Here is a 27,921-nt window from a genome sequence, read left to right as displayed (position 1 = left end):
GTCTCCTCTTACGACAAGCATAGTCGCCTCTTACAGAAAGCATGGGTTGCTGAAGACCTGTTCTACACCGGATCTTCATGGGTTTGTACAAAGGATGGAAACAGAATCCAGGTCTTCGGCCATACTACCATAACTTTAACCACTAGTACCTTCAGTCCTTAGCTCACATGCAATTGTTAAGTGAAGAACAAACTTATCATAAAAAAATCTTTAGCTTTGAACATGGTGAAATAATTAATTTTATTTACACGTTTCTCCTCCCAAATTCACTTCAGATAACATTTCAAACCAAAGCTACTCATTTGATGTGAAAAGAGAAAGCAAATTTGCTTAAATTCATTAGCATTGTCAATAAAAATGATTAATAAATTCAATATATCAGTTTACTAATATCCCTTGTAAGCTAGTTTTCCCATGCTAAAAACAAGAAGATAGATATTAATCACATTTATGACACTAATTATGCAAATGGTGACACATCTATCATCAGTTATTACAACCGTGTTCATTAATTTGTAAGCAGGCAGAATTTATAACATTTATCATGTTCCTTTCCAATCTCTATTTGCCCCAGGATAAACAAGTTCAGTTGTCAATGTTCTGAAGAAAATGAAATTATATTCTCCAATAACCAGTATATAATTAAATGTGTATTAACATGGCACTCATCTTTTTAGCTCTTGTATATTTGGATTTACCACATGCAAGTATACCTCTTATTCTACTACCTGTTTCAAGAGGTTGGTTTAACACACAGGGGATGATACACCAACCAGAGTGAATGAACCTAGATCTTCCAATTCACATGAAAATATTGTGTTTTGTCAATTTGTGCGTTTTAACACATGTTAACTGTCATCGGGTTATCTTAATCAAAGTGACCATAAGAATGAAAAACATACTATCACGTATAGCAAAACATGGCATAGATCCTAACATCGCATAGATACACATCCTTTTTATGTCAGTCAAGATTTTGTGAGGAGAAATCATTTCTAGTCTTATTTGGCATGTCAGCGGATCGTTTAAATACTTACGTAGTTTCCATGCTCGCTTCGTTTGTGACATTTTATAAGTTAATTATTCTAAAATGAACATTAATTTCCTAAAGACGTCATTAGATGTTATGTGAAACGTCAAATATAACACAAAATCATTGTTTTATCACATGGTAAGATTCCCATTCATGACTCCGACATGGAAATATGGGGAGAAAACCGCCGACGCAGTGTATAAGCCTGTCCATGATTGGCTCAGATAGTTCCTTCTAGCCAATTGAATTTTAGTTTACTAATAACTTTCCGGAAACAGTGCGCGTGACATGCGTATTGAAAACTTCCGATGTAAACAAAACTGGGAAGCATGACAACTGTCAAATTTACAAGAAGTTTGTTCAATTTGACATCACGCAGACATTTTCTTAGCACAGCCAGATTCATCCATTATGTCCAGGGACAGTCCCCTGAACCGAAAATCAGAGAATACTTTTACTTTATTGATCATCAAGGACAGGTAATTGACTAGTTGCTCATCAAGATGATTACTTGGTGTAGCAAAAAATGACCTATCAGATAACTAGATCTATTACTGAAGAGTAACAACCAGAGAATTTTTTTTTCGTATTCATCAATAAGGGTTGTTAGTGATCAGTTGTCATCTGTAAGCAGAATAATTAGTTGATCAGTTTCAGGTTACTGTAGCTTGACGGATATGTTTTCAGTGCTACCATTATTAAAGGGGCACTGATCTAACGCAATTCCCCGGGACTGGTTGTTGCCTTTGTTATTGTTTTTTTCCCAGTGAGTACCCGGATGTATAGCAGAAATCTAGACTAGTTCGCGAACTCTGCTGCGCCATTTGTAAGCGCATTAGTCACTTGTATGGGTAGTAATAAGGGCGTATGGTCACATTGATCAACAAAATGAAATACAGTTTTCGAGATAATAAGGAAATGTAAGTATCTTTGTGGGTAGCATCGGTAATGGTGACGTAGTTTTGATAAGTCACTTGCTTGGTAATTTTGCGATTTTCGTTTACACTATTTTAACTTGCAACACAAAGTTTCACCTGAGCATTGCTTTTTGATAGTGTGTATATTTTTGTCAAAATGTGTAACATTTTAAAATTTATTAAACGCCTAAATATTCAGTTATTTAACAAAGTGACTGAAAAACATTTCCATCTGTATTATTATGATAACGAATTCGAAACATTTTGATGTTTAATGTCATCACCAAGAGACTGAAAAGTACATTTCTGTGTTGTTTGGCTTCTAATCCTACATAATAATCTGTTGTGATGTTTGTAGGCCCTTTTGATCGTCTAAATCAATCTGGACAGATTTTTTTAGTCAAAATGACTGAAATATTTACACATTTTATAAATTGCCTGAGAGAATTATATTTTACAAATTGACGGTAATATATACACGCCTACAAGGGAAAAGGCCTGTGAACACAACGTCTATCGCGCATTGAAGAATTTCCCAACCAAGACGTAGAAAAACAAGGACGAATCGGTTCAATGCTACAGCAAATGAAGGAAAACAAAATGCAAATACCATAAGTACAACCTACCAAATTTATGTGTCTAAATTTTAGGCAGCTTCCTTGTTCGAGTAATGTATCCGTGAATATCCACACAAAGGAACAATAGCCCACTCGTCTGCAGCTGTACAAAGAAACTTATTCGATGTCACGTGTCTCTGCAACAATCAAGATATACATCGTTTCGGAATATTATAACCCGTGTTCGTTTCTCAACTGATCACTTAGATTGTTTCAGGTGTTTCACATACATGTAGGTGTAAGGTCTCAAAGGTCGGCTGAGAAAGCCCACGTGACAACTATTTTCATAACGTCCACGGTTTCTAAAAAAATCCATTGAGTGATAGATAACAATGAGCAATCAATCAACGTATTATCAGTTAACCCTTTGAACAAAGTATGTTGTTTTTACATCAGCACTTCACGCCATGATATGAGTGTATTCCCTTTGTTTTAGTAAACCTAGACATGTAAACACTCACTTTTAACATATCCACTGTGCAAGATAACAGTGATTAATCAATCCACGTATTTCCTGTTATTCCTTTGATGACTAGGAACGATCCGTTGATTTACAAAAATAAGTAAATCAACCGATCATTCACCTCTTGCTGGGCTGCCACGTGCATATAACATAACACAAATTTCACCTCACTTCAAACCTGGATTTTGATTGAATAATATACCCCAGACACAATAAATGCCAAATGGGAACCTTTGTCGGGTAATCTAAGTGGTGCTACCACTAATTGTACCTGTAATAAATTCATTAACTGAGCATCTAGTGAATGACGACAAATACACAAGTGTAGGGTTATACCAGAAAACGTGGATGACATCAAGGGAGTAGTAATCGTATTATCGACGCAATCCGAAATCCGAAAATGCTTTCACTGCATGGATACTTTTTTTTATATTAAACTATAACCGCCTGGGGTATTTCCAAATGACGACATCCGATGAGCTCCACCGTTCTTTTTGTCTGTTTGTTTAGGCTGAAGAAATTAATTAACATGCGCCCTTTGAAGAAATCTTTATAGATCACAGTTAACCAATCAGTGTTCAAAAATGCGTAAAACAAATATTGCCTCCAGCCTCCAAAGTTTATTTAGCTGTACTTGCAGACGGTAGCCCAGTCTCTGGTCACGCTCAGTTGCGTTGCGTATCATCCGGGTACTCACGGGGGAAAAACAATAACAAAGGCAACAACCAGTCCGGGGAAATGCGTTAGATCAGTGCCCCTTTAAGAAGGTCAACATTTCAGCAGTTTATTTTATGCTGGTCCACGTTTTTTTCTCAAATATAAAGTCAAGTATTGAACTCTTCAGTTAAAAAAGTCAAACATATTTTGGCCCTAACACCCTCTTTATGCTGACAGAGACAGACATTGCTTTACACCAAAAGATCAGATACTATTCTCCACTTTCTGATGCTCATTTCAATCTAGGTATAAATTATAGAATACAACATATTGTTATTAGTGGTGTTTGTGAAATTAAGAACTTTTCCTGTTTATTAACACATTTAAAGGTGTATGTAAATTTCAGTGCCACACTCAAATTACTGGGCGTGTCATGTCAACCACGACTCTCTTGTATCATTACAATTTGTCATAGGCTTGGAACATAATCATCATGTAACACCTTGTATAACATAATCATCATGTAACACTTTGTATATCTACAAAAAAAACTGCAAAGTTTTGTTTTCAGCATGTTAGTTTACAAATCAATGTAATATGACATCAAAGCATCCAGATTAAAGTGATTAAAGATAATCATTCACTACTTGACTGATATCACTAACTTTGAGTATTCAGACAAAGTTGGTTTTGACTGACTAGGAAATTGAATCATACTTGCCCACTGGCCTACGCCAGATCATGCATGATGCCAGTTCTTTAAAGGTTTTAATGGAGTCCGAGCTATCACACAGTCAGGCCTATCAATGACTGACAGCAGTCTTTGAATTTAGCTACTAGTCCGAGCCAGAGTCAAGTAAAGTTTCTACCTGTCCTGTAAGATCAGCTTGTCCTTGCACTCATCTCAATCCCAACAATAACTGCTCATCTTTCAATCTTCAAATTGTCTTGCATGTTTAGATGTCTTGTTATTTCTTAATCCTTTATTCTGCTACATGATGCTCCAGATATATAAACACCATTCAATGAAATTAAAACTGTATATTTTGGATCATCCCCACATTATGATGGAAAGGGACAATATGAAACTATATTTGTTCACCACTCTTATTACTATGGAAAGGGACAATATGAAACTATATTAGTTCACCACTTTCATTACTATGGAAAGGGACAATATGAAACTATATTTGTTCACCACTCTTATTACTATGGAAAGGGACAATATGAAACTATATTAGTTCACCACTTTCATTACTATGGAAAGGGACAATATGAAACTATATTTGTTCACCACTCTTATTACTATGGAAAGGGACAATATGAAACTATATTAGTTCACCACTTTCATTACTATGGAAAGGGACAATATGAAACTATATTTGTTCACCACTCTCATTACTATGGAAAGGGACAATATGAAACTATATTAGTTCACCACTTTCATTACTATGGAAAGGGACAATATGAAACTATATTTGTTCACCACTCTTATTACTATGGAAAGGGACAATATGAAACTATATTTGTTCACCACTCTTATTACTATGGAAAGGGACAATATGAAACTATATTAGTTCACCACTTTCATTACTATGGAAAGGGACAATATGAAACTATATTTGTTCACCACTCTTATTACTATGGAAAGGGACAATATGAAACTATATTAGTTCACCACTTTCATTACTATGGAAAGGGACAATATGAAACTATATTTGTTCGACTCTCATTACTATGGAAAGGGACAATATGAAACTATATTTGTTCACCACTCTTATTACTATGGAAAGGGACAATATGAAACTATATTAGTTCACCACTTTCATTACTATGGAAAGGGACAATATGAAACTATATTTGTTCACCCCTCTCATTACTATGGAAAAGGACAATATGAAACTATATTTGTTCATCACTCTCATTACTATGGAAAGGGACAATATGAAACTATATTTGTTAACCCCTCTCATGACTATGGAAAACGACAATATGAAACTATATTTGTTCACCCTCTCATTACTATGGAAAAGGACAATATGAAACTATATTTGTTCATCACTCTCATTACTATGGAAAGGGACAATATGAAACTATATTTGTTCACCACTCTTATTACTATGGAAAGGGACAATATGAAACTATATTAGTTCACCACTTTCATTACTATGGAAAGGGACAATATGAAACTATATTTTTTCACCACTCTTATTACTATGGAAAGGGACAATATGAAACTATATTAGTTCACCACTTTCATTACTATGGAAAGAGACAATATGAAACGATATTTGTTCACCACTTTCATTACTATGGAAAGGGACAATATGAAACTATATTTGTTCACCACTCTTATTACTATGGAAAGGGACGATATGAAACTATATTAGTTCACCACTTTCATTACTATGGAAAGAGACAATATGAAACGATATTTGTTCACCACTTTCATTACTATGGAAAGGGACAATATGAAACTATATTTGTTCACCACTCTTATTACTATGGAAAGGGACAATATGAAACTATATTTGTTCGACTCTCATTACTATGGAAAAGGACAATATGAAACTATATTTGTTTACTACTCTTATTACTGTGGAAAGGGACAATATGAAACTATATTTGTTCACCCTCTCATTACTATGGAAAGGGACAATATGAAACTATATTTGTTCACCCCTCTCATTACTATGGAAAAGGACAATATGAAACTATATTTGTTCATCACTCTCATTACTATGGAAAGGGACAATATGAAACTATATTTGTTCACCCCTCTCGTGACTATGGAAAAGGACAATATGAAACTATATTTGTTCACCCTCTCATTACTTTGGAAAAGGACAATATGAAACTATATTTGTTCATCACTCTCATTACTATGGAAAGGGACAATATGAAACTATATTTGTTCACCACTCTTATTACTATGGAAAGGGACAATATGAAACTATATTTGTTCATCACTCTCATTACTATGGAAAGGGACACTATGAAACTATATTTGTTCACCCTCTCATTACTATGGAAAGAGACAATATGAAACTATATTTGTTCACCCCTCTCATTATGATGGAAAGAGACAATATGAAACTATATTTGTTCACCCTTCTCATTACTATGGAAAAGGACAATATGAAACTATATTTGTTCATCACTCTCATTACTATGGAAAGGGATAATATGAAACTATATTTGTTCACCCCTCTCATTACTATGGAAAGGGACAATATGAAACTATATTTGTTCACCCCTCTCATTACTATGGAAACTATATATGTTCACCCTCTCATTACTATGGAAAGGGACAATATGAAACTATATTTGTTCATTACTCTCATTACTATGGAAAGGGATAATATGAAACTATATTTGTTCACCCCTCTCATTACTATGGAAAGGGACAATATGAAACTATATTTGTTCACCCTCTCATTACTATGGAAAGGGACAATATGATACTATATTTGTTGTGGTCAATGTGATTGATGTTGTTTTGTAGCTTTTCCTGGATGATTCCAAAATGAAGAATTTCACTTCCTGTTTCAAAGGTATGTTTTTCTCTGACCTTCACCATAATGTCAGCTATTACTGAATCTTGTAGCAGTTTTTGATGTTCTAAGTTTGGATGAATCATATGTTTGACTTCAACCGAAGTGTTGAAACTCAGTTGTTGTGTTGGCCTCAAGAAGGACAATGGTGGAATATCAGGAAATTCATTCTGTTTTCCTTTTTTGTGCTATGTTTAAAGATGCAAATTTTACTTGAAAGTTGGCTTCATAGGGGTTGGTTTAAAAATTCAAAAGGATACCTTTAACCATCTCTTGGTAATTGAACCTTGTAATTTTACTTGTCATTAACTACTATGGGATTGAATTTGGGCCTCCAAGTTTCCCCAAGGGCAAACACCACTTGCAGGTAACTTCATTTAGTTTTATGCAACTCAGTCATCAGTGTGTTGCATACGCTGGAAGTGTACTCATATTAATGATATATTACTTTATCAAACCAACTACAGCATCTTCTTTTCCAGAGAAGGCCTTTCTTGCATTCTTCTTCTCTCGGCTGAAGATGAACGAGACTGATCGCTTCCGAGAGGAATTTCCTTATCTGTCCCCGTGTGGTCGAGAGAGGAACTTCATTCGATGTGATGACAAACCTGTAGTCTACACCAAAATCCTCCCTTCCCGACAAGCAGATGGGTCCAGCCTCCTCTCCTATGGGGGTGCTGGAGAGTTACTGACTGTGCGCTTTGAACCAGAGAAAGTATGCATGCTACCTTCCAGTGGGAGAGTCTACCATCCTGCAGCCCCAGTAATTGGGGGCGTAGGATTGATCAAATCCAGCCTTGCCATCGAATTAAGTCGAGACTTTGAGTTTGAAAAAGGGGAAACTAATCCTCCGACTCATTTTACATGGAAGGGTGTCCGACTGGAATTGACCAATGAGCTGCTTTCTCTAATGGGGGAAAGCCAGTAGGAAAATATTTTCCATACTCAGAGTACCGTATTTCCTCTGTTAAGAGACTGGGCCCATATTAACTTTACTATCAGACCCGGCTTGTATCAGAGGCTGAGGAGAAGGTGTCTAGTTGTCTTATAAAGGTCATTCTCTTTGCTGTGCTGAGTTGCGTCCCTGAAGCATGCCAGAAATCTGTCATTGTGGGTTTGAATCACGGTTTGTCCTATTTATGTTTCTAGGTTTGTCAGCACCCAACCCATGCTCATCGGTTTCACCTAAATGGTAAACATCTAAGACCTCATAACTTACCGCTTACGGCTTTCCTCCGCATCAAGCTGACATGCCATCATATGACTGCAAAGCTGTTCAAAGTGACGTTAAGTCGAACTCACTCACTCGTTCATATCAGAGGCAGAGTGCCAGACCTTATTGATTCTATGTCGGCTTGGTTTAAAAACCTTATGGCATTCAATTGTAATGGGGAGAAATAATTAGCTTGGTCATCTTATCTGTAAACATTGGCTGCAATAGAGGCTGGCTTTTAACAGAGGAAATACGGTATGATACTCTCCGCTCCAATAAGTGCACCCTTGTTTTGAGAACCACATTTCACGTATTACTGCCACTGCTTGACACAAGTTTGTTACAAAGAAACCTTGTTAGTCCACACACCCTGCTTTCTGGATGATTGAGCATGTACCCTTTTGCTAACCCCGTGAAGATCTAGGTTAGAATTTGTCTCCAGCAACCCATGCTTGTTGCATGAGGTGACTGATGGGATTGCTGACTTGGTTGATGCTTGTCATTGTATCCCTATTGTGTAGATTGATGCTCATGATGTCAATCACTGGATTGTCTGGCACAGACTCGATTACCATCATGTAGCTGGAATATTGCTGAGCATGGTATTAAACAGACAAAGAAAAAAACAACAAAGAAAATATGTTCGCAAATGATATTACTCTGAAACACAGATTGTTAATCGGGAAAAGTTCACGGGGAACGGTATCACCTGGGCTTACATGGCTTCTCTGTCGATGCAACTCGTGAGGCAGAACTTGCCGCTCACTGGATGCTGATGTAGATAAGAAATTGAAGTATTGGATATATATATGGAAAAAACATCCAAACTCATAATTCGTGTATAATGCGCACCCCCTTCTACACAGCTGTGTTTTTTCGAAAAAAAGTGCGCACTATACTCAAGAAAATACGGTAATATAGAAAATAGAGATTTCTTCAAATCTGTTGTTGTTCTTATTATTTGTATAAGGTAATTAAATATTTTGAAGCTAAAGTATTTATGCATTGCTTACTACATTCTAAACGTCAGTCCAATTTTATATGTGTGCATATTTATATTACACTGTTATTCCTTCAGTAGTCAGAAACACATCATAAAATTTGTTTCTATGAAAGTTTTGAGATAGCCTAGGAATGTTTCAAGTTTGCTTATTTAGTTTTTTTTCATTTATTGTCAAGATAAGTATGGATTTTGATATTGTGACATTTGATATTTCTTATTCAGGCTGTTCCGGGATTTTTGTAATTATAAACAAGATATATATTTCTTTGTGTTGTGCTTGGTATGGATTATGTTACAACATCGATCTCTGTCTTGTTAGATTTTTCAGCATAATATTTCTCGCCAGTACACCTAGCTTATGTAAGATGAGTGGCTGTGTGGTTGCAATGTGTCAGCTGGGCCATAGCGTCCTGTTTACCACTACCAGGTGTCTGATTGTCAGTGGTTACTCCCCGACTGCTGTGATATACTAGTAGCTGTACTATTGCAGAATGAGGTGTTGTATATATATCTATCCCATATAGTGCCTTTGTCTGAATGCTCAATTCCTGTATACTGTAGACAGATACAGAGACTGAAAAAACACTATCATGGAGTTTGGTTTCCATAGCAATTTAAGAATATATATTTTGTTATAGGAAAATGAAAGTGAAATTTTGGTACTTTGAGAAATGTTCCAAAGCATTATGAGCACTTAAGCATTGTATTGTCCATTTTGGGGCACATTACATCAGGACAATATTGTTGGCAGTATGCATGCTTGGGTCACTTTATATATGATATTAGGGCCAGACCAAATTATTTTATTGTTTTATGGCCAAATGCAGCCAAGTTTTGGAAAAAGTAAAATAAGGCAAAATTGGACATATGTTTATTCCCCATCTGTGGTTGAATATTGGTAAAACTATTATTTCAAGGGTTTTCTTTTGGAAATTACCTCAGATCAACCCCAGCTACTTGTACTGTGAAACCCTGTATCCACGTACCTCCAGTCTAGAAACATTCTGTTCGTTCGTAAGCTTAGCCAGTAATAGTCCAATTATAACAATTTACAGAAAGTGATGCTTACAGTCAAGCTTGGTTGCAGACTCAAAGGTTTTTGGCACAGACTACATACATACAAAGAATGTTTTTCGTGACAAGGACTCTTTAATCCAGACATTTGTTCACTGGGAGCTGTATTGTCTGGATCAACAGGTTTCCACTGTATGTATGTTAGACTTCTCGCCTTGCATATTGTCCAAGAAGATCCGTAAAAGAATAGAGTAATTGAGTCTGGTCTTCTGTGTTATGTAGATAGTCACAGTTTGATCTCATGTCACCTTTTTGACATCAGTTTTGTCTTCTGTAGTATTCCCTGCATCCTGAGCATCTGTAGCTCACCTGGATGCTTCCTTCCATGAACGCAGTCTGGTCTTTGATTGGCTTATTTATGGGGCCCTTTTTTTGGAGCCAGCTTCATAACTGAGCATTATTAATATGCGTATAATAAAACTTAACATTTAAGGCCAAAATGTAATTTATTGTTATTTTTACTCAAATTTATAAAAGAATTTATCCAAGAGGTATTTTATTTTTTACTATTTCTTATTAGATACAAGAACTTAAAGTCAATGTCTAGCATCACCAGAGAGATACCAGTGTTTAATAGTTGTTCAGTGTTCACACAGGGTTGTATTGATTCGTGACAGTTTTGTTATGCCAGCATACCAGTCTTTACTACCTGTTCAGTGTTCACACAAGGCTGTATTGATTTGTGACAGTTTTGGTATGCCAGCATACCAGTATCATATCATGGTAGTGGTATAGACAGTTGTGAAATGCTGTCTCTTCAAGAATGTCTCAGTTTGATTAACTCAGGTTTACAAAATATATATTGTCAGGGTCTCCTGTCATTCCCACTGATAATGCCATCTGTGAGTGTTGAGTTTTTCATGTTTGTTAATTATTTTGAGCAAAGGGAGTATTTCACAAACTTTATTTGTGATGGAAACCTGAATTCCATATTTTGAGATATACCCCTGCCCCTCTACCAATCTCCCATCCTCAAATGTATTTGAGAAAGAAAAACATATCAGAGTTGATAATGATGATGATGATTTAACAAGTGCTTCAGGGGACCTGATTTCACGGCTATTAAGTATCCCTACATAAATTATTATTATTATATATGTCATCAACACATAGCCCAACAGAAGGAAGATCTTTCAACTGGAATAACCTTCCTTGTATTGGACCCACAGTGTACCTGTTGACTGTTATTTATTGCCTTGAACTGTAAAACTGATTGTGCTGTATGAAACTGCCAACATGTTAACCCCCACCCAAACTTACAGAATGAAGATTTTTATCAGACATGAAACTTACGAACAGCTCCCTCTCACCATCATCGATGTACAATGTACATCCATTGTACCCTTTGTATTGAATTATAGTGTATTGTATTGTATTGCCACGAAGTGTATCACTACATCCCTATTGAAAACTACTCCATATTGAACTGCAGGTGTGTGGATTACACGACTCACAGGCAGCACATTGCATGATATTCCTGAAGTAGTCGTCCCTGTGTTTAACTGCTCCTCCCAGGGAACTCGAGTTGAAGAAAGCCAGTTACGTCCATGGGGAGACTTCCTGGTGTTTTCAAATACTGGATGTAGTGTTGCAGCAAGAGGCTGTGTTGGGTGCCATCCTTGGGCTGATTGCCAGTCCTAGCAGATGGAGTTGAAACACTTTTGTCTGCTGACTAACACTTACCGATCAAGCCGTTAATGTTCAGCCTATTTATTCAAGAAGTGCGTCACATTTCGCTTGTCCTGGACTGGAAAACAGCCACCAGGCAGTGTAGCATGGTCTCTCTGCATGTACTACTCAAAAAAGGTTAAACAACACCTGACTCTTTTCATTACAGATTAACTCGTCATGAAGAAATGTGTTCTTTAATTTCTTTTGAGTAGTATACATACCATGTCAGTGCACGACATACTGCCTGTGGAGAGGTTCCACCAGTTGTTAACATACTAAACACTAACTGTTTCTGTTGATTATGGAACGCTTCAGAGTTGAATATTAGATGACTGTATGACCCTGCTAAGAAAACAATTTCCTGTTTATTTCATCTAGCAGCATTTCCATGTATATTCTAACACCGTTGTCAAGCTGGAGTGATCACTCTAGCTTGATCATAAAGTTGTATGTTTTTTTTATTAACTCACTAACTTGTAGAGTGCCCTGTTGATAATGTCCAAGTATTGCCGACACTTCCATGTGTAATGTATGTCGGTCGAATCTGTCTCTTCTTCCACATTCGAGGCATTTCTTTTATGTCATTTGCCATGCTGGATCCTCTATGGGACTTTTAGTATATGATTCTGAGACATTTCTTTTATGTCATTTGGGTGGTGGTTGAGATAAAGATATACAATGAAATTAAAACCTCCAATTAAATCTTTCTGCTGTATTTTTTTAACAAATATAGGGTTGATAGAAAGAGATATAAATAAACATTTAATTTCTTGTTCTTTTGGAAATATGACTGGCAGGTCAGAATTGTACAGCATTTACCATTGAAGAATGTCCCGGAGAACTGGTGCAGCTATCAATAGTATTTGCAGGAGACTTACTTGTCTGTGAGCAAATACCACTTGTCTGTGAGCAAATACCACTTTTCTGAGTCAGGCAGTTACAAATGTGTGATATTTAATTCAAGAGTGTCATTATCAGGCCTGGCATTAATGAAAAAACATATAGACCTATTTCTTAGGATAAACAAGTAACAGAAAACAAAACGCCATAAGATCGATGACAGATGAACTTGAGAGATACCATGAGGTGTGTGCACTGGACACATACCAACATTACAGGAGAACTTGCACAAACTGCTGACAGGTGACAAAGAACATTCATCTTTATTTTTTGTTGATCAATAGTTAAAGCACTGATCTAATACATCACACATGGAAACATGATGCACAGGAAATTCCACTGTTGTATTCTAGCGAACACAATAGCAACACTGAGAGCATCAGAGCTTCCTGTAGGGTGTGTTGGCATGATGATGAAACCATGAGGCTGGAGACTGTAGTGTCTGGAAACTGCAGCAGATTACAACAGTGGCGACAGAGAGGGATGACTTTATATCAGTGTCTAACACAAATAACATGTATCTGGATTGTTGGCAGTCAGTGTAATGAATACCCAATAGTTTTTGCATTGATCTTATTTGAATGTTATAGATGATTGTTGGTACCAGTTACCATGGTTACTGAATAAATATATTCATATTTTACTTGAAGGTTCTGGGTGTTCATTTATATGTTTTAATTACGAGAATACCGACGGACTGTTGGACTGAGACATACAGCATGTACAATCTGGGCTCAATCGAATTCCACAATTGGAAATCACATTCGTTTTTGATTGCTCATTGCAATAGGTTGTACATTTTTAACTTTAGCTAGCTAACATAGAGCTACAATGAGGCTGATTCATAGTTTAGAATAATTGTATAATTGTATTACTTATTGATATCAGTTATACTAAGACATAGATATAGAAGACACATCAGTGACAAAAAAATTATGTCCAATGCAATCCCCTACTTTGGCTTGAACCATATGTTCCCATATTTTGTCAGGTGAACAATTGACATGCCTTTGCACGTGTTTGTGGTGGGGTAGGATACGCTCACCTTTTCACAAACACGTGGTACCATCTCTGTTTGATAGTGATTCATAAACTCATGTTCATGATAGGTGGAATCTAACAATGGACTCTGCTTTTAGAAGATTTCGTATAATTTTGGGAAAGGTTTTGTCACTTTTATTAATATACATGTATAGTTGTAAATGGAGTGATTTTGAATATCATTGAATAACATTGTGCCATTATGCATCTGCACTGTGTGGATTCCAGGTTAGAACGGATCCCCAGCAAGCTTCCCAGGCTGCAAGAGGTGACCAAATGGTCTGTGAGTCAGCATTCGAGGACAGCGTGGATCGTTGTTCATATAGCATTCACTGGTATCTTTGGTCCAGCTGGGACATAGATGAGTGAGGTTTTAACAAACAAGCAAACAACATTATGGATGTAACAACTTCTCTCCAAAGAAAGATCAAAATTGCAATGTTGTATTCAAATTTTATTTAATTTCTGTCATCTTTATTCCTAACTGGAAAGAAACATAACTTAATAATGCTTAACATGAAAATGGTGACATTACGATAAAGACACAAAACATACAAACACAAATTTAACAAGTAAAATAAATAGTGATTAATAATATACGTATATATAATAACACAAATAATGTTATAAAACATATTAAATAACAATATTAAAGTTCAATACAGTTATCAGTTAACTGAACTCTAAATCGAAACACAGAACAAAAGCCTAGAAGCAGGTGGGATGGGTCATCTGTCACGCAAACCCCAGACATACAGAAGGGCATATATGGGTTGTTATTTTCATTCGAACAGGGTTCATCATGTTCAGAGTTGATCTAACTGCTGTCCGTGAGTTATTCCTCCAAGTGCTGATCAGACAATACAGTTGATCATGGTCATAATAAACATGGATATAAAGTACCAACAGTCATAACAAACTATTTCAAAATCTATTTCAAAAGTCATGACAGCTTTAACATATATTTCTTAATTAAATTCTGTGCAACGAATTAACAGCTCTAGGGAATTGATTTCAACCCAGCGTTAGAAATTAACACTAGCCCGCTAGACCGGGGCTAGTACAAGTTCCTGTGGGCTAGTTCAAATTTTGCAATGTCCCCATTGTTTTAACAAACGCATTTTATCTTTACTGGGCCTAGTGAAGCCTTTCAGTTTAGTTCTAACCCTCTGTGTGTGTGTGTGTGTGTGTGTGTGTGTGTGTGTGTGTGTGTGCGAGAGAGAGAGAGAAATATTTGTCACTATCAATGTTAATACCTGGTACTGTACATGGGCACAATGTACTTTTTTAAACAACAATGAACCCATACCCATACTAACCCATCACCTAATTAATGCCAGTCATCTAGAATGGATCATGCCAGTAGCCCTACCTTTGAAATGTTTAAACACCATCTTATTTTAAGGTCAACTGAAATCCAGAATGCCGTGATAAAAAGGTGTCACTTTATTGAAGCGAGCAAGTGACACTTATTGTAATCAGTCCCTTTAGTGTAGTTAGGGTAATAATTAACTGTTTGATTGATCTGTAACACACTTAACACAGAGAAACATACAACAGTGTCTGCAGTATTTTCATCTGAGTACTTGACAAGCAGGCTGAGGTTACCATGGTTACAACAATTTGATGAAATCATTGTACTTTCATTGTAAGTTTGGCTTTGCTCGTGCTTTGACTGTACACCGGCCTGTAGTTGGTGATGAGAATGTAGAGGATGTAGCTGTTGATGGTGAAGAATGCCAGTCCAGCGCCCCAGATGTACAGGAACGTGTTGACACCTTCAAACTCCAGGTAGTAAGCTGGTAAAAGCCAAATACCCTGAAAATATAATTTTTCCACAAAGATGATTCAGAGATGACTTATTCAGTATTGCAAATATTCTTCTAATCAAATAGAGTTGATGAAACTGAAGACTGGGTGGTCACAAAGGCTATTGAGTATTAATACTATGTATTAACAAGGTTAACCATTCTGGAAATAGTGAACAAACAATAGAGTTTGAAAAATGTTCTTTTAGTATTTCATAATTCATACACTTAGCAATAAGTGCCATTATTAAATGCATGTCACATAATGTGTCACATTGATTCTTCTACATAATAAACAAGCATGAAATACTCATATCCCCCGCCAATATGACGTGTGGTTGTGTGCAGGGCAAGAAATATTGTATGGGTTTCAAGATTATCTCTGGAAACGGGAAATACCGCCATTTTCAGTCGCTGCCATGGAAAATCGAAAATAAATTTTTCAAATATCCCACATTATTAAAGGCACCAGTTCACTGCCAGACCTATCTATGTGCCAAGTTTGGTGACGAAATATTGTACGGTTTTCAAGATCTGCTCCGGAAAGGAGCACTACCGCCATTTTCCATGTTTTCAGTCTAAGTCAAAGTCGCTGCCATGGAAACTCGAAAAATAAATTTTGCTTAAGATATCTCTCATGGCTTTTGAGTTCCGCCCCAGAAACGAAATGTGACAGATGGATGGTAGGCACCCATTCCTATATCTCCTTCCACTTCATGGCGGGAGGCCAAAATCCCAACAAAACTGAATGAGGTTCTTGAAGAGGTTGAGTAAGAATAGATGATAATACCTGGCCGAGGAACCAGAGAGAGGTCAGCATGACTCCCCGGGACACGGAGATGTTGATGGAGGGGAGAATGAGGGGCACCAGACACAGGTACCACAGGAAGTACTGAAACGAGACACAGCAGGGTGTAGTCAGTCATTGTCAACAGGTGATGGAACTCTTTAAATCATACAGCAGTGTAGGAGAGCGTATGTTTTCATGCTGTTTTTTATAGCATTATTTGAGTTAAATCACGAGGAACACCAGAATGGGTTTCGCACATAGTACCGGTACCCTTGTGGGGAATTGAACCCGGTCTTTGGTGTGAACAATCAACTCTTTAACCACTAGGCTACAATTCTGACCTCAGTGCCAACTATTATTTCTTCACACATGTACTTTCATTTATCTAAAGGTCATATCTACAAATGTTTACAAAAAAAAAGCAAAACAATTCTTTGATAAACATGTTTAGAGATATTCTATAAACCTTTTATGATTATTATAAAACAGCATTAATCCAACTTTTTAAAACTACTGATTTGTTAATATATGTTGCTAAATTATTTTATAACAAAGATGCAGTAGTATCTTTCCATGTGTGTCCTAATGATGACTGTTAAGTTAATAAGTATTAAAACAAATGGTAAACACTTGTGAAAGACTTCTCACCTGTGACGTACACACTTTATTGAGAGCTACAAAAGCAAATGTAATGAGGAACCAGCAGAAGGGTGGGTCTCTATAGTACTTGATGGCGAATGTGAGGATGAGAAGACACTGTGGCAGGAAGGCGAGGATCTTGATCCATGTGGACGTGTGAGCCACGCCCATCAGATACAGCATGTAAAAGTATGGGGAGAAGTTGTGGCGTGTATCTTGCCGAAACACATGATACAGGTAGGTCTCGTACAGGAACTGCCAGCCATACCTGCACACAGAGACACAATGAACAACAGTGGTTGGCGGACAGTCTCAACAAGGAGCGTGATTAATATTACTAGTTATGTTTACTTGCAGAGATTCTATGTCAAATTCTACCAACTAATCCACTGGTTCATTTTCAAGATAAACATGAAATATTTGCATGGGTTTAATGGATGCAAAATACAACACTCACAAAAACAGAAAATGGGTGCAATTAATCTTTCCATGGTATGTAAAAAGGTTTGAATAACTAAACACGTTAAAACCAATAACACTTTCAACCCGTAGATAGCATATATAAATATATGGGAGTCGGGGTTGTTTATCGTACAATAAAACACAGCACTGATCGTTGTTTTCTAATATGAGATATCAACATTATGTACAGCCACTTAAAGGATGTTTATAAAATGTGCAAGATTTAAAAATAGTTAATTTTAACAACGATGACTCCCGCAGAATAGAAATCGACCTTGTCAATGTCGGACAAGTCTATTTATGAACAGGTGGGTTAAGTTTGGTATTTCACGCATATTCTCACAATCCTCACATCGATTTTTTCCCTTTTTTTCCTATTACTGATTGTCATATCTCTCCCAATTTTGGATGGGATTGTTCGGCAACAGCGTTTATCTGCGTACCACAGTTACATCTAACTCACTAGACCCTGCCCTAAGGGCTAACAATAAGTTGTCCAAAACATGACGTCATCAAGTTGCGAGCGCATATTCGAACCTCCAGAAATGACGTCATGATAAAACAATGTATTATCGTCAAATAAACATTGCTTTGCTCTTCATTGATTTTTAGCTATCTTATATCACTCGATACAGTATGGAGACATGAACCATAAACGGGCTACATAACCTACCATGCATAGAATACTGCAGTGAGTCCTCCCAGCACTGTAGCCCCCACCAACATAAACACCAGTCTGTTGATATTGGGGATTAAGTCCAGTAATACTTCCCTCCAGACTAATACATCCTCTCTTGTCCTTTTCTTCAGCTGAGTAAATTTTGATCTTGCTGTCCTCTGAATCTTGTCCTTCTCAAAATCCTTCCCCAATAGTAAGTACAATGGCAGTGCATATGTTATGGGATATATCTTAAAGTGAACTGCTAAAGCATATGACACTGCAGACATGAAAACGTGGCGGTTTTCTATCAGCTGAAGAGTTGCAAGCACTAGAAAGGACATGATACTCTCTGCATTTCCTCGACTAGACACAGCCATTGGGAGGGGGTTGAACAACCAGAGACAGGCGCAAACCACTGCAGTCTTGTGACTATGACCCTTGGAGGAAACAAGGGAATATGTCAGAGCCCCTGTCATCACATCAAATATGATGAAAAGGATTTTCCCGAAGCTGTGAAACCATTTGTTTGGTAGAAGCATGAAGGCTAACAGTGGGGTGTAGCGGTAAGTGGCTCGGTCATAAGGGGATTGTCCCTGAAATAGGAAGAAAAAATATGTATGGTCCAAGGGAGATCACTCATGACATGCAAATATGATTTCTTCATTGACAAAGTCGAACCAGGTCAGTTTCTTTGTTTAAGAATCAGCCAAGTCTAGCATACTCTCAATATGCTAAAGGATGAGTAGGATCAGGTTTTCTCTTGGCCAACTGAAAATGTTGAGAATAATGGAATGACAATTATCAAACAAGTACAAATATCTGACAACTAGCCTTGTTTCTTCCTTACACAAGCCATTCTTGAACTTTTCACATCATCAGATCTATTAGTACTTCATAAGTACTTCTTAATGGTGTTTTTTAAATAAATATTACCTTAATAACAAAAGATGCTGCATCGTCAAAGACAAAGTAGTCAACGTCTGTAAATTTGACCTCCATAGTGCGGTCCTGCCATTCTCCGTACAGCAAGAGAACCAGTCTTGCTACTAGGCCAAGGACACAGTACTTCCACATGGTCACTTGGACAAATCTGGGAGTAAAAATACAGTCATGAATATCTTAACTGAATTTATTCACTGAAGCAAGACATCAAGCTGTGTACTAGTAGATAACATTTGACTTCCAGACTCAATCAGGCAAATGTTCTAGGGATGCTGACTAGTTTTTATTTCTACAAAGTGTGAACACATAAAAATCTTTGTTGACATTTCATCAAGGATTTTGTGTATGAAATTAATTCCTGTCAAACCTGAAGTTCTTGTTGAGCAAAGGGAGATAATTTCACTGAGGAAACTGAATCAAAATTATCTCCCCCTTATCTCCAGCACGTGATAATATGGTTCCTCAACATTTAGCATGATAAGTAACATAATTTGCAAAGTTTGAGGTGCATTTTCTTAATCTCAGCACAAAAAGAAGAAGAAAAAGAGTAACAATTTAGACCCAGTTCATGTGTAATTGGTCTCACTTCACAACTGGGCATTGATTTTTACAGTTTTTTCTTTGACATCTTTTACCACGTTTTATACAAAAGCACAACAAAAAATCTACATCAATAAAAATCATGATAATATGATATCAAGTGTTACCAAGCAGGGTCGTACCTACAGTTTTGTAACGACAACAGAGATTAATGAGTACGATGTGAAGCTTCTAACAAATTGACTTTGCGATAACGGTTTTCTTTTACACTATCAATTCCGTGGTTCGGTCATGAACAGCTTCAATGTGCGTTGCAAAGTCAATTGTTCAAATATTCTTGTGTTGCAGCCACAATGCCATACTAGCCACTCCGAATGAAAAAATACGGAACTTGGCAGTTGAGACGTAACCTGCACGCGTTCATGTTCATTTAATCATGAAGATGATGATGATCAAAGGGTATGCGGATAAAGCAGGAATCCAGATTTTACTTGAAGAAACATACGATAGGAGCTATGATAGAAGAAAAGAAAATGTGTGCATACGTGAATCCAGCCGCGCGATACACGATATGTCAACAAAGTAATCACAAGTGTACATTTCATTTCACGATTCCGACAACATGCTGAGATTGTTTAATTTTGCCGCCATGTTGGATTTCAGGTAAATCTCAAACCAAATACAATATGTTGTTTTACACGTACCAAACGACATGTAATCATATAAAACCGTTTTAATTAATACAAAAATATAAGTATTGCGTTTTCAGGCTCCTTAGTCCAGAAATATTGTATCTAGAACTATTTCACTCGTGGACAATATATTTAAAGAGTTTCAAGGGAGAGCACTCTCAGCACTGGTTCCCGAAAGACTGAAAAGGCGTGACATGTGGATGGCCGCTGACAAGGTTTTGTCTCTGTGTACGTATTGATCTTCTAAATGGCATTTTAAATGGTATAAGAATATCCGTTAGAATCCCGTTTGTGGTTCTAGGCTACAGCCACATACAAGTTTTACTGTCTATTTATCAGCTTACAATACGTCATGCGGTAACTTCTATTCATCAGACACTGAGAGGTTAACCGCAAATGTAAATGTTTCTGTTTCAAATTAATTCTTATTTTAAATTCTTTAAAATTAATTCAGATGTATTTCATGATTCTGTAAAACCAAATTATTAGATTAAGAGTTTCAACATGTCATGTGTCTTGTCTATCATACAGCACTTATGGATATTTTGATAATAGTTTATTCAATGTAGCATTATAATTAATTAGTATTAGTCAGGTCATCAAAGTTTACTGACACTTTAGAATGGGTTAAACATGAAGGCATCAAGTGAGTGAGTGAGTTGGGTTTTACGCCGCTTTTAACAGTATTCCAGTTATATCACGGTGTGTCAGCTTAATGTGGGAGGAAAGCCCGAAGGGATGCAGGTCTCAGACGTTTACCACTTCGGTGAAACCCACGAGCACGGGTATGGTGCTGACAAACCTAGAAACATAATCGGGGCGAACCGGGATTCGAACCCACAATCGTAGGTTTCTGGCGTGCCCAAGGGACGCAACTCTGCACAGCAAATCGCGGCTCCTTAGACGACTGGGCCACCCGTGCTCCCTTGAAGGCATCAAGCCAGAGACAAACATGTCACCTGTAAGTTTTGTCATAGGAAACTTGAAACATGTCATTGTTGTTGAAAGAAACATGTTAGAATTGCCACTGTTAATTTGATATTGGTTCGCGTTTTTCACTATAATACATTCAAGATGCTATTCAGATTGTGTATAGACTGTTCAATGACTGATACTTTGGATTGTCCTGTTCTATAATTTCAGCTACGCCACTTTCCAATCAATAATGGGCATCCGAGGCTTCACAAGTTTTGTTGACAGCAACAACAATCGACTCCTTCAGGATCACAACCTGCACTGCACAAGAGTTGTGATTGATGGAAACAACTTCTACCACTTCCTGTACCAGTATCTGCATGTCAAACACCATTATGGAGGAGACTATGATGTCTTCTATAAAAAGGTCAAAGAAATATTTCAGATGTTTGAAGAATGTGACATTAAACCATTTATCGTCTTTGATGGAGGATATGAAGCAGATGGGAAAAAGTTAAAAACAACACTCACTCGAGCCAAAAACAGAATTCACCTTGCAGGATTTATTTCTCATGGAGGTAGAGGAAGGATTTTGCCAATCTTGGCATACGAAACCTTTAAGACTGTGTTGGTTGACATGGGAGTTCCGTATATTGTGTGTGACTTTGAGGCTGATAGTCAGATTGTCAAGCTAGCCAACCATTGGCACTGCCCTGTAATGAGTAATGATAGTGATTTTTTTGTGTTCGACCTGAGAGGTGGTTTCATACTGTTTGACTATGTAGATTTTCGATTAGCCTCCCCAGAAGACCCGCAAACTGGCAAAACCTACCACTGCTTGTCTGTCCAGTTGTATCACATCGACCACTTTGCTAAAGAGTTTCCAGGATTTGATAAAACTTTATTGCCTGTCATTGCAGTCCTTCTAGGGAATGACTTCATTGAGTCGTCATTATTTGAAAACTTTTTCCACACCCTGAAATCAGCCTGGTCTAAATCTCTGCCACAGAGACATCAAAGGCTGGCAGCCATATTGAGCTGGTGTGAGGACTACAAGTCGTGGGAAGATGCGGTGGAGAAGATCCTCACGTATGTTCCGAAAGAATCAAGAGACAATCTAAGACTACTCATTCACAGATGTATCCGATTCTATATAGACTTGGAGGAGTCCTTCAGTTTGAGCGACTTCTTTGATAGTGATAGTAACACTGCGTTGCAGCAGCGGACTGATGAGATAAAGAGTTATAATGGCAGCCTAGCTCCATCCTGGTTCATCAGTGCTCATCGATCTGGTGCAATCCATCCGTTTTTTCTCAACACTGTGGTGCTTCATCGGAATGTTCTACTGACTCAGGTGGAAAACATGAAGGTTGCTTCCTCGTACTCCACTTCTGAAAGGATTAGACAGGTCATGTACGGCATTCTTCTGAAGGATGATTCTTGTACTCCGATTGATAATCTTTCTGGTCCAAGCCAGGATACACACATCTTGGAATACACGCGAGATGAGAGTAAGAACCTGAAGAAGACTCTTCTTGAATCTGTCAACTCTTTACCAAATTTTGGCCAACTTCCAGGACTATCTCAGCTTGGAAATATTTCTACTGGGCAGCGTGTAGATATGATACTTGAGGTTCTTTCTGTTCCAAACACTTTCCTAGAACTGTGGTCACCTCCTCTGCAGCTTCTTGCATGTGTGATTGTGTACTGGATTCTTCAGTCCCAACCCAAAGTGACAAGGTATCATTATCATGCCTTACTTGTGTGCATAATACTCCTACAGTCAAAGACAAGAATTCGTCAACTTAAGCAGAATTCTAGACATTACAAACATGAACAAGAAACAGAAGATGTTTCAAAGGATGATATTTTAAGTTCAACATCTAATGAAGGATTAAGTGATCCAAAGACGCAGTCCAAACAGTCCTGCCAAGAGGCAGATCCCATCTCACAGATATGTGTACGGTCAGCTTGTGAGAAGGCAACCGAGTCACAGCTGACACAGTTTCTACAGAAGGTTGACAAACACCATGCCAAGTTTGCTCCTGTCACCAAGTGCAGCCCAGTGGAGTCTGCCATCACTCATGGTTCATCTCAGTTCCAGGCCTGTCTCCTGGACGGTCTCCATATCAACCAGCTGCTGCAGAGTCCTCTGGAACATCCCCGACCTCACACCTTCTTCAGTGGGGTCTTCCTCTACAACTTCACCAAGGAACTGAGGTCAAGGTCAAAACCTCTTTCCTACATCAGTGACATTCTCGGACCGAAGTCGCCCATGTCAGCTGTCTTCACTCAGATGGAATCTTTCATTTCTAAACACATTGGGGAGGATTGTTTTCAGGAAACAGGAACAGGGAAGAAAAACTCCAAGAAGAAAGGGAAGAAGAAGGGAGACAAGAAGAAGACTGACTATGCCAAGTCTGATGTGCGCTCTGAGAACTCAGACAATGATCTGCCCGAGATGGTGCAAGCAGCGTGTGAGCTGGACAATAGGTTCAGCTGCCTCCTCCTTGATGTTTGATGATGGAGGCAGAGTGGGCATGGTAGAGGTTGTCACAAAAGTTGAAATTCCTTTTATATAGTAGGTGTCTGGTTGGGAATCCCATTAGTTTCGATCTTTTTGTAACGTGTATTTAGTGATCACTGATGTATTTGAGAAATATCTGTTTGTATTTCTGACTCTTCTCCAGTGCATTCAGTGTGGTCAGCGTGATCAACATTGTATTCTCAAGTTTTTATTTCCTGCATTATAAATTAACAAAACAGGTAATTTTGATTCTTGTCTGAATTGTGAATTGTATTTACATTGAACACTACAATGAAAGACTTATCACAATTTGAGGATTATTTTCCATGTTTTAGGTAGGTGGATATTCATGATAGTCGGGTGGTCAAATCTAGATTTAAATTTTTATGCTTATGTTTTTAAGCTAGCTGTTGATTGCAGACTTTTGAGACAATCCCTATTGACTCTCTAACAGTGTAATGGTACAAAGTATCTTATTATCCAGCCCCTAAACATACCTCTGGGAGCATGCTGTTCCCCTTCTACAGGTGTCTTTATGTCACCAATTGTACATATACCCCTATGTAAACCTGCCAGTGGGCTCCAAACAGATGTGTCCCCTTTCAGTAACCATGACAACCGTTGTCATGGTACTACAGGGTTGTTGTTACCAGTGTTACATATTTTCGGAAAATGTTACTGTGTAAATAAAGGAAACTGCACAGACATATTGTTTTTCTTTTATCGTCATCATGTGTGTTGCGCATGTGCGTGAGACTGCAGTGCTGTGACTGACCACTTCTAGGGCCCACATGCATTGGACAACCTTAGATATAATCATATAGACATTAAAGCATGACTTCCATTGCCAATGCAAACAGATGTGATATTGCTGACCTTCTTCAGGTCAGATCACACATTGCAGACTGCAGTGACAGCCGTGATATTGCTGACCTCCATCAGGTCTGATCACACATTGCAGGCTGCAGTGACAGCTGTGATATTGCTGACCTCCATCAGGTCAGATCACACATTGCAGGCTGCAGTGACAGCTGTGATATTGCTGACCTCCATCAGGTCAGATCACACATTGCAGGCTGCAGTGACAGCTGTGATATTGTTGACCTCCATCAGGTCAGATCACACATTGCAGGCTGCAGTGACAGCTGTGATATTGCTGACCTCCATCAGGTCAGATCACACACTGCAGGCTGCAGTGACAGCTGTGATATTGCTGACCTCCATCGGGACAGATCACACATTGCAGGCTGCAGTGACAGCTCTGATATTGCTGACCTCCATCAGGTCTGATCACACATTGCAGGCTGCAGTGACAGCTGTGATATTGCTGACCTCCATCAGGTCTGATCACACATTGCAGGCTGCAGTGACAGCTGTGATATTGCTGACCTCCATCAGGTCAGATCACACATTGCAGGCTGCAGTGACAGGTGTGATATTGCTGACCCTCCTTCAGGTCTGATCACACATTGCAGGCTGCAGTGACAGGTGTGATATTGCTGATCTTCTTCAGGTCAGATCACACATTGCAGGCTGCAGTGACAGCTGTGATATTGCTGATCTTCTTCAGGTGTGATCACACATTGCAGGCTGCAGTGACAGCTGTGATATTGCTGACCTCCTTCAGGTCTGATCACACATTGCAGGCTGCAGTGACAGGTGTGATATTGCTGATCTTCTTCAGGTCAGATCACACATTGCAGGCTGCAGTGACAGCTGTGATATTGCTGACCTCCATCAGGTCTGATCACACATTGCAGGCTGCAGTGACAGCTGTGATATTGCTGATCTTCTTCAGGTCAGATCACACATTGCAGGCTGCAGTGACAGCTGTGATATTGCTGACCTCCATCAGGTCTAATCACACACTGCAGGCTGCAGTGACAGCTGTGATATTGCTGACCTCCTTCAGGTCTGATCACACATTGCAGGCTGCAGTGACAGCTGTGATATTGCTGATCTTCTTCAGGTCAGATCAGACATTGCAGGCTGCAGTGACAGGTGTGATATTGCTGACCTCCATCAGGTCTGATCACACATTGCAGGCTGCAGTGACAGCTGTGATATTGCTGACCTCCATCAGCTCAGATCACACATTGCAGGCTGCAGTGACAGCTGTGATATTGCTGATCTTCTTCAGGTCAGATCACACATTGCAGGCAGCAGTGACAGCTGTGATATTGCTGACCTCCATCAGGTCTAATCACACATTGCAGGCTGCAGTGACAGCTGTGATATTGCTGACCTCCTTCAGGTCTGATCACACATTGCAGGCTGCAGTGACAGGTGTGATATTGCTGATTTTCTCCAGGTCAGATCACACATTGCAGGCTGCAGTGACAGCTGTGATATTGCTGACCTCCTTCAGGTCTGATCACACATTGCAGGCTGCAGTGACAGCTGTGATATTGCTGATCTTCTTCAGGTCAGATTACACATTGCAGGCTGCAGTGACAGCTGTGATATTGCTGACCTCCATCAGGTCTGATCACACACTGCAGGCTGCAGTGACAGCTGTGATATTGCTGACCTCCTTCAGGTCTGATCACACATTGCAGGCTGCAGTGACAGGTGTGATATTGTTGACCTTCAGGTCAGATCACACATTGCAGGCTGCAGTGACAGCTGTGATATTGCTGACCTCCATCAGCTCAGATCACACATTGCAGGCTGCAGTGACAGCTGTGATATTGCTGACCTCCTTCAGTTCAGATCACACATTGCAGGCTGCAGTGACAGCTGTGATATTGCTGACCTCCTTCAGGTCAGATCACACATTGCAGGCTGCAGTGACAGCTGTGATATTGTTGACCTTCAGGTGTGATCACACATTGCAGGCTGCAGTGACATCTGTAATATTGCTGACCTCCATCGGGTCAGATCACACATTGCAGGCTGCAGTGACATCTGTAATATTGCTGACCTCCATCGGGTCAGATCACACATTGCAGGCTGCAGTGACAGCTGTGATATTGCTGACCTCCATCAGGTCAGATCACACATTGCAGGCTGCAGTGACATCTGTAATATTGCTGACCTCCATCGGGTCAGATCACACATTGCAGGCTGCAGTGACAACTGTGATATTGTTGACCTTCAGGTGTGATCACACATTGCAGGCTGCAGTGACATCTGTAATATTGCTGACCTCCATCGGGTCAGATCACACATTGCAGGCTGCAGTGACAGCTGTGATATTGCTGACCTCCATCAGATGTGATCACACATTGCAGGCTGCAGTGACAGCTGTGATATTGCTGACCTCTATCAGGTCTGATCACACATTGCAGGCAGCAGTGACAGCTGTGATATTGCCGACCTCCAGGTCTGATCACACTTTGCAGGCAGCAGTGACAGCTGTGATATTGCTGACCTCCATCAGGTCAGATCACACATTGCAGGCTGCAGTGACAGCTGTGATATTGCTGACCTCCAGGCCTGATAACACATCGCAGGCTGCAGTGACAGGTGTGATGTTGTTGACCTCCATCAAATATGATCACACATTGCAGTCTGCAATGACAGCTGTGATATTGCCGACCTTGTAACAAGAAATGTCCATTTAACCATATGCGATGTTTTATGATGCTTGAAATATACAATGTCAACGCCAGAGAATTACCACTCATCAATAATAAAAAAAACAATGTCATTACATAAATTCTAGTTATGTGCGATGTTACAGTAGTGAGATAAACTCTTATGTTAAGAAGGGATACAGTTTCACTCAGCACTGTCAGTCACATGATAACTATACTCACCGCCAAAAGAAACGCGAGCCATAGAAACAGAACGAGAAGTA

At 38.7% G+C, this 27,921-nt stretch overlaps 4 protein-coding genes across 8 annotated transcripts in view; 2 read left to right on the top strand and 2 right to left on the bottom strand.

Moving 5' to 3' along the window:
- The window catches only part of LOC124150895 (katanin p80 WD40 repeat-containing subunit B1-like), a 39,344-nt gene extending 38,130 nt beyond the window's left edge, over nt 1–1,214 (bottom strand). For all 5 annotated transcript variants that reach the window (XM_046523123.2, XM_046523367.2, XM_046523524.2 and 2 more), the window contains exon 1: nt 1,038–1,214. In XM_046523123.2, coding sequence (XP_046379079.2) covers nt 1,038–1,068 — 31 coding nt within the window. In that variant the 5' untranslated portion in view covers nt 1,069–1,214. The remainder of the gene's footprint in view (nt 1–1,037) is intronic.
- Nucleotides 1,215–1,317: 103 nt separating this feature from the next.
- Nucleotides 1,318–8,977, top strand: LOC124151281 (UPF0598 protein CG30010-like). The gene is made up of 3 exons (XM_046523711.1): nt 1,318–1,512; nt 7,193–7,241; nt 7,724–8,977. The coding sequence occupies exons 1-3, from the start codon at nt 1,363–1,365 to the stop codon at nt 8,167–8,169; spliced, it is 645 nt and encodes a 214-aa protein (XP_046379667.1). The 5' UTR covers nt 1,318–1,362; the 3' UTR covers nt 8,170–8,977.
- A 5,612-nt stretch (nt 8,978–14,589) lies between these two features.
- On the bottom strand, nt 14,590–20,654 carry LOC124151442 (GPI mannosyltransferase 1-like). The gene is made up of 6 exons (XM_046523948.2): nt 20,531–20,654; nt 19,437–19,593; nt 18,516–19,096; nt 17,390–17,648; nt 16,742–16,843; nt 14,590–15,961 (listed from the first exon to the last, which is right to left on the bottom strand). The coding sequence occupies exons 2-6, from the start codon at nt 19,575–19,577 to the stop codon at nt 15,776–15,778; spliced, it is 1,269 nt and encodes a 422-aa protein (XP_046379904.2). The 5' UTR covers nt 19,578–19,593; nt 20,531–20,654; the 3' UTR covers nt 14,590–15,775.
- A 166-nt stretch (nt 20,655–20,820) lies between these two features.
- LOC124151373 (protein asteroid homolog 1-like) lies at nt 20,821–24,824 on the top strand. The gene is made up of 2 exons (XM_046523828.2): nt 20,821–20,905; nt 21,821–24,824. The coding sequence occupies exon 2, from the start codon at nt 21,843–21,845 to the stop codon at nt 24,111–24,113; it is 2,271 nt and encodes a 756-aa protein (XP_046379784.2). The 5' UTR covers nt 20,821–20,905; nt 21,821–21,842; the 3' UTR covers nt 24,114–24,824.
- Nucleotides 24,825–27,921: the final 3,097 nt, after the last annotated feature.

The sequence above is a fragment of the Haliotis rufescens genome, unplaced genomic scaffold (genome assembly GCF_023055435.1).
Source record: "Haliotis rufescens isolate VD_foot unplaced genomic scaffold, xgHalRufe1.0.p SCAF_17, whole genome shotgun sequence".
In the NCBI taxonomy this organism is placed as follows: domain Eukaryota; kingdom Metazoa; phylum Mollusca; class Gastropoda; order Lepetellida; family Haliotidae; genus Haliotis; species Haliotis rufescens.
Note: the sequence above shows the minus strand (reverse complement) of the source record. Positions and strands in the feature narration are given on the sequence as shown.

What these genes read in the sequence shown, in the direction of transcription:
- LOC124151281 (XM_046523711.1), top strand. Translation starts at nt 1,363, where the DNA reads ATGACAACTGTCAAATTTACAAGAAGTTTGTTCAATTTGACATCACGC. An exon ending in TTATTGATCATCAAGGACAG is followed by an intron (nt 1,513 to 7,192) that starts GTAATTGACTAG and finishes GTTGTTTTGTAG; the next exon opens with CTTTTCCTGGATGATTCCAA. An exon ending in TTTCACTTCCTGTTTCAAAG is followed by an intron (nt 7,242 to 7,723) that starts GTATGTTTTTCT and finishes CTTCTTTTCCAG; the next exon opens with AGAAGGCCTTTCTTGCATTC.
- LOC124151373 (XM_046523828.2), top strand. Translation starts at nt 21,843, where the DNA reads ATGGGCATCCGAGGCTTCACAAGTTTTGTTGACAGCAACAACAATCGA.
- LOC124151442 (XM_046523948.2), bottom strand. Translation starts at nt 19,577, where the DNA reads ATGTGGAAGTACTGTGTCCTTGGCCTAGTAGCAAGACTGGTTCTCTTG. An exon ending in ATAAAGTGTGTACGTCACAG is followed by an intron (nt 16,844 to 17,389) that starts GTGAGAAGTCTT and finishes GTCTCGTTTCAG; the next exon opens with TACTTCCTGTGGTACCTGTG. An exon ending in CTCTCTGGTTCCTCGGCCAG is followed by an intron (nt 15,962 to 16,741) that starts GTATTATCATCT and finishes TTATATTTTCAG; the next exon opens with GGTATTTGGCTTTTACCAGC.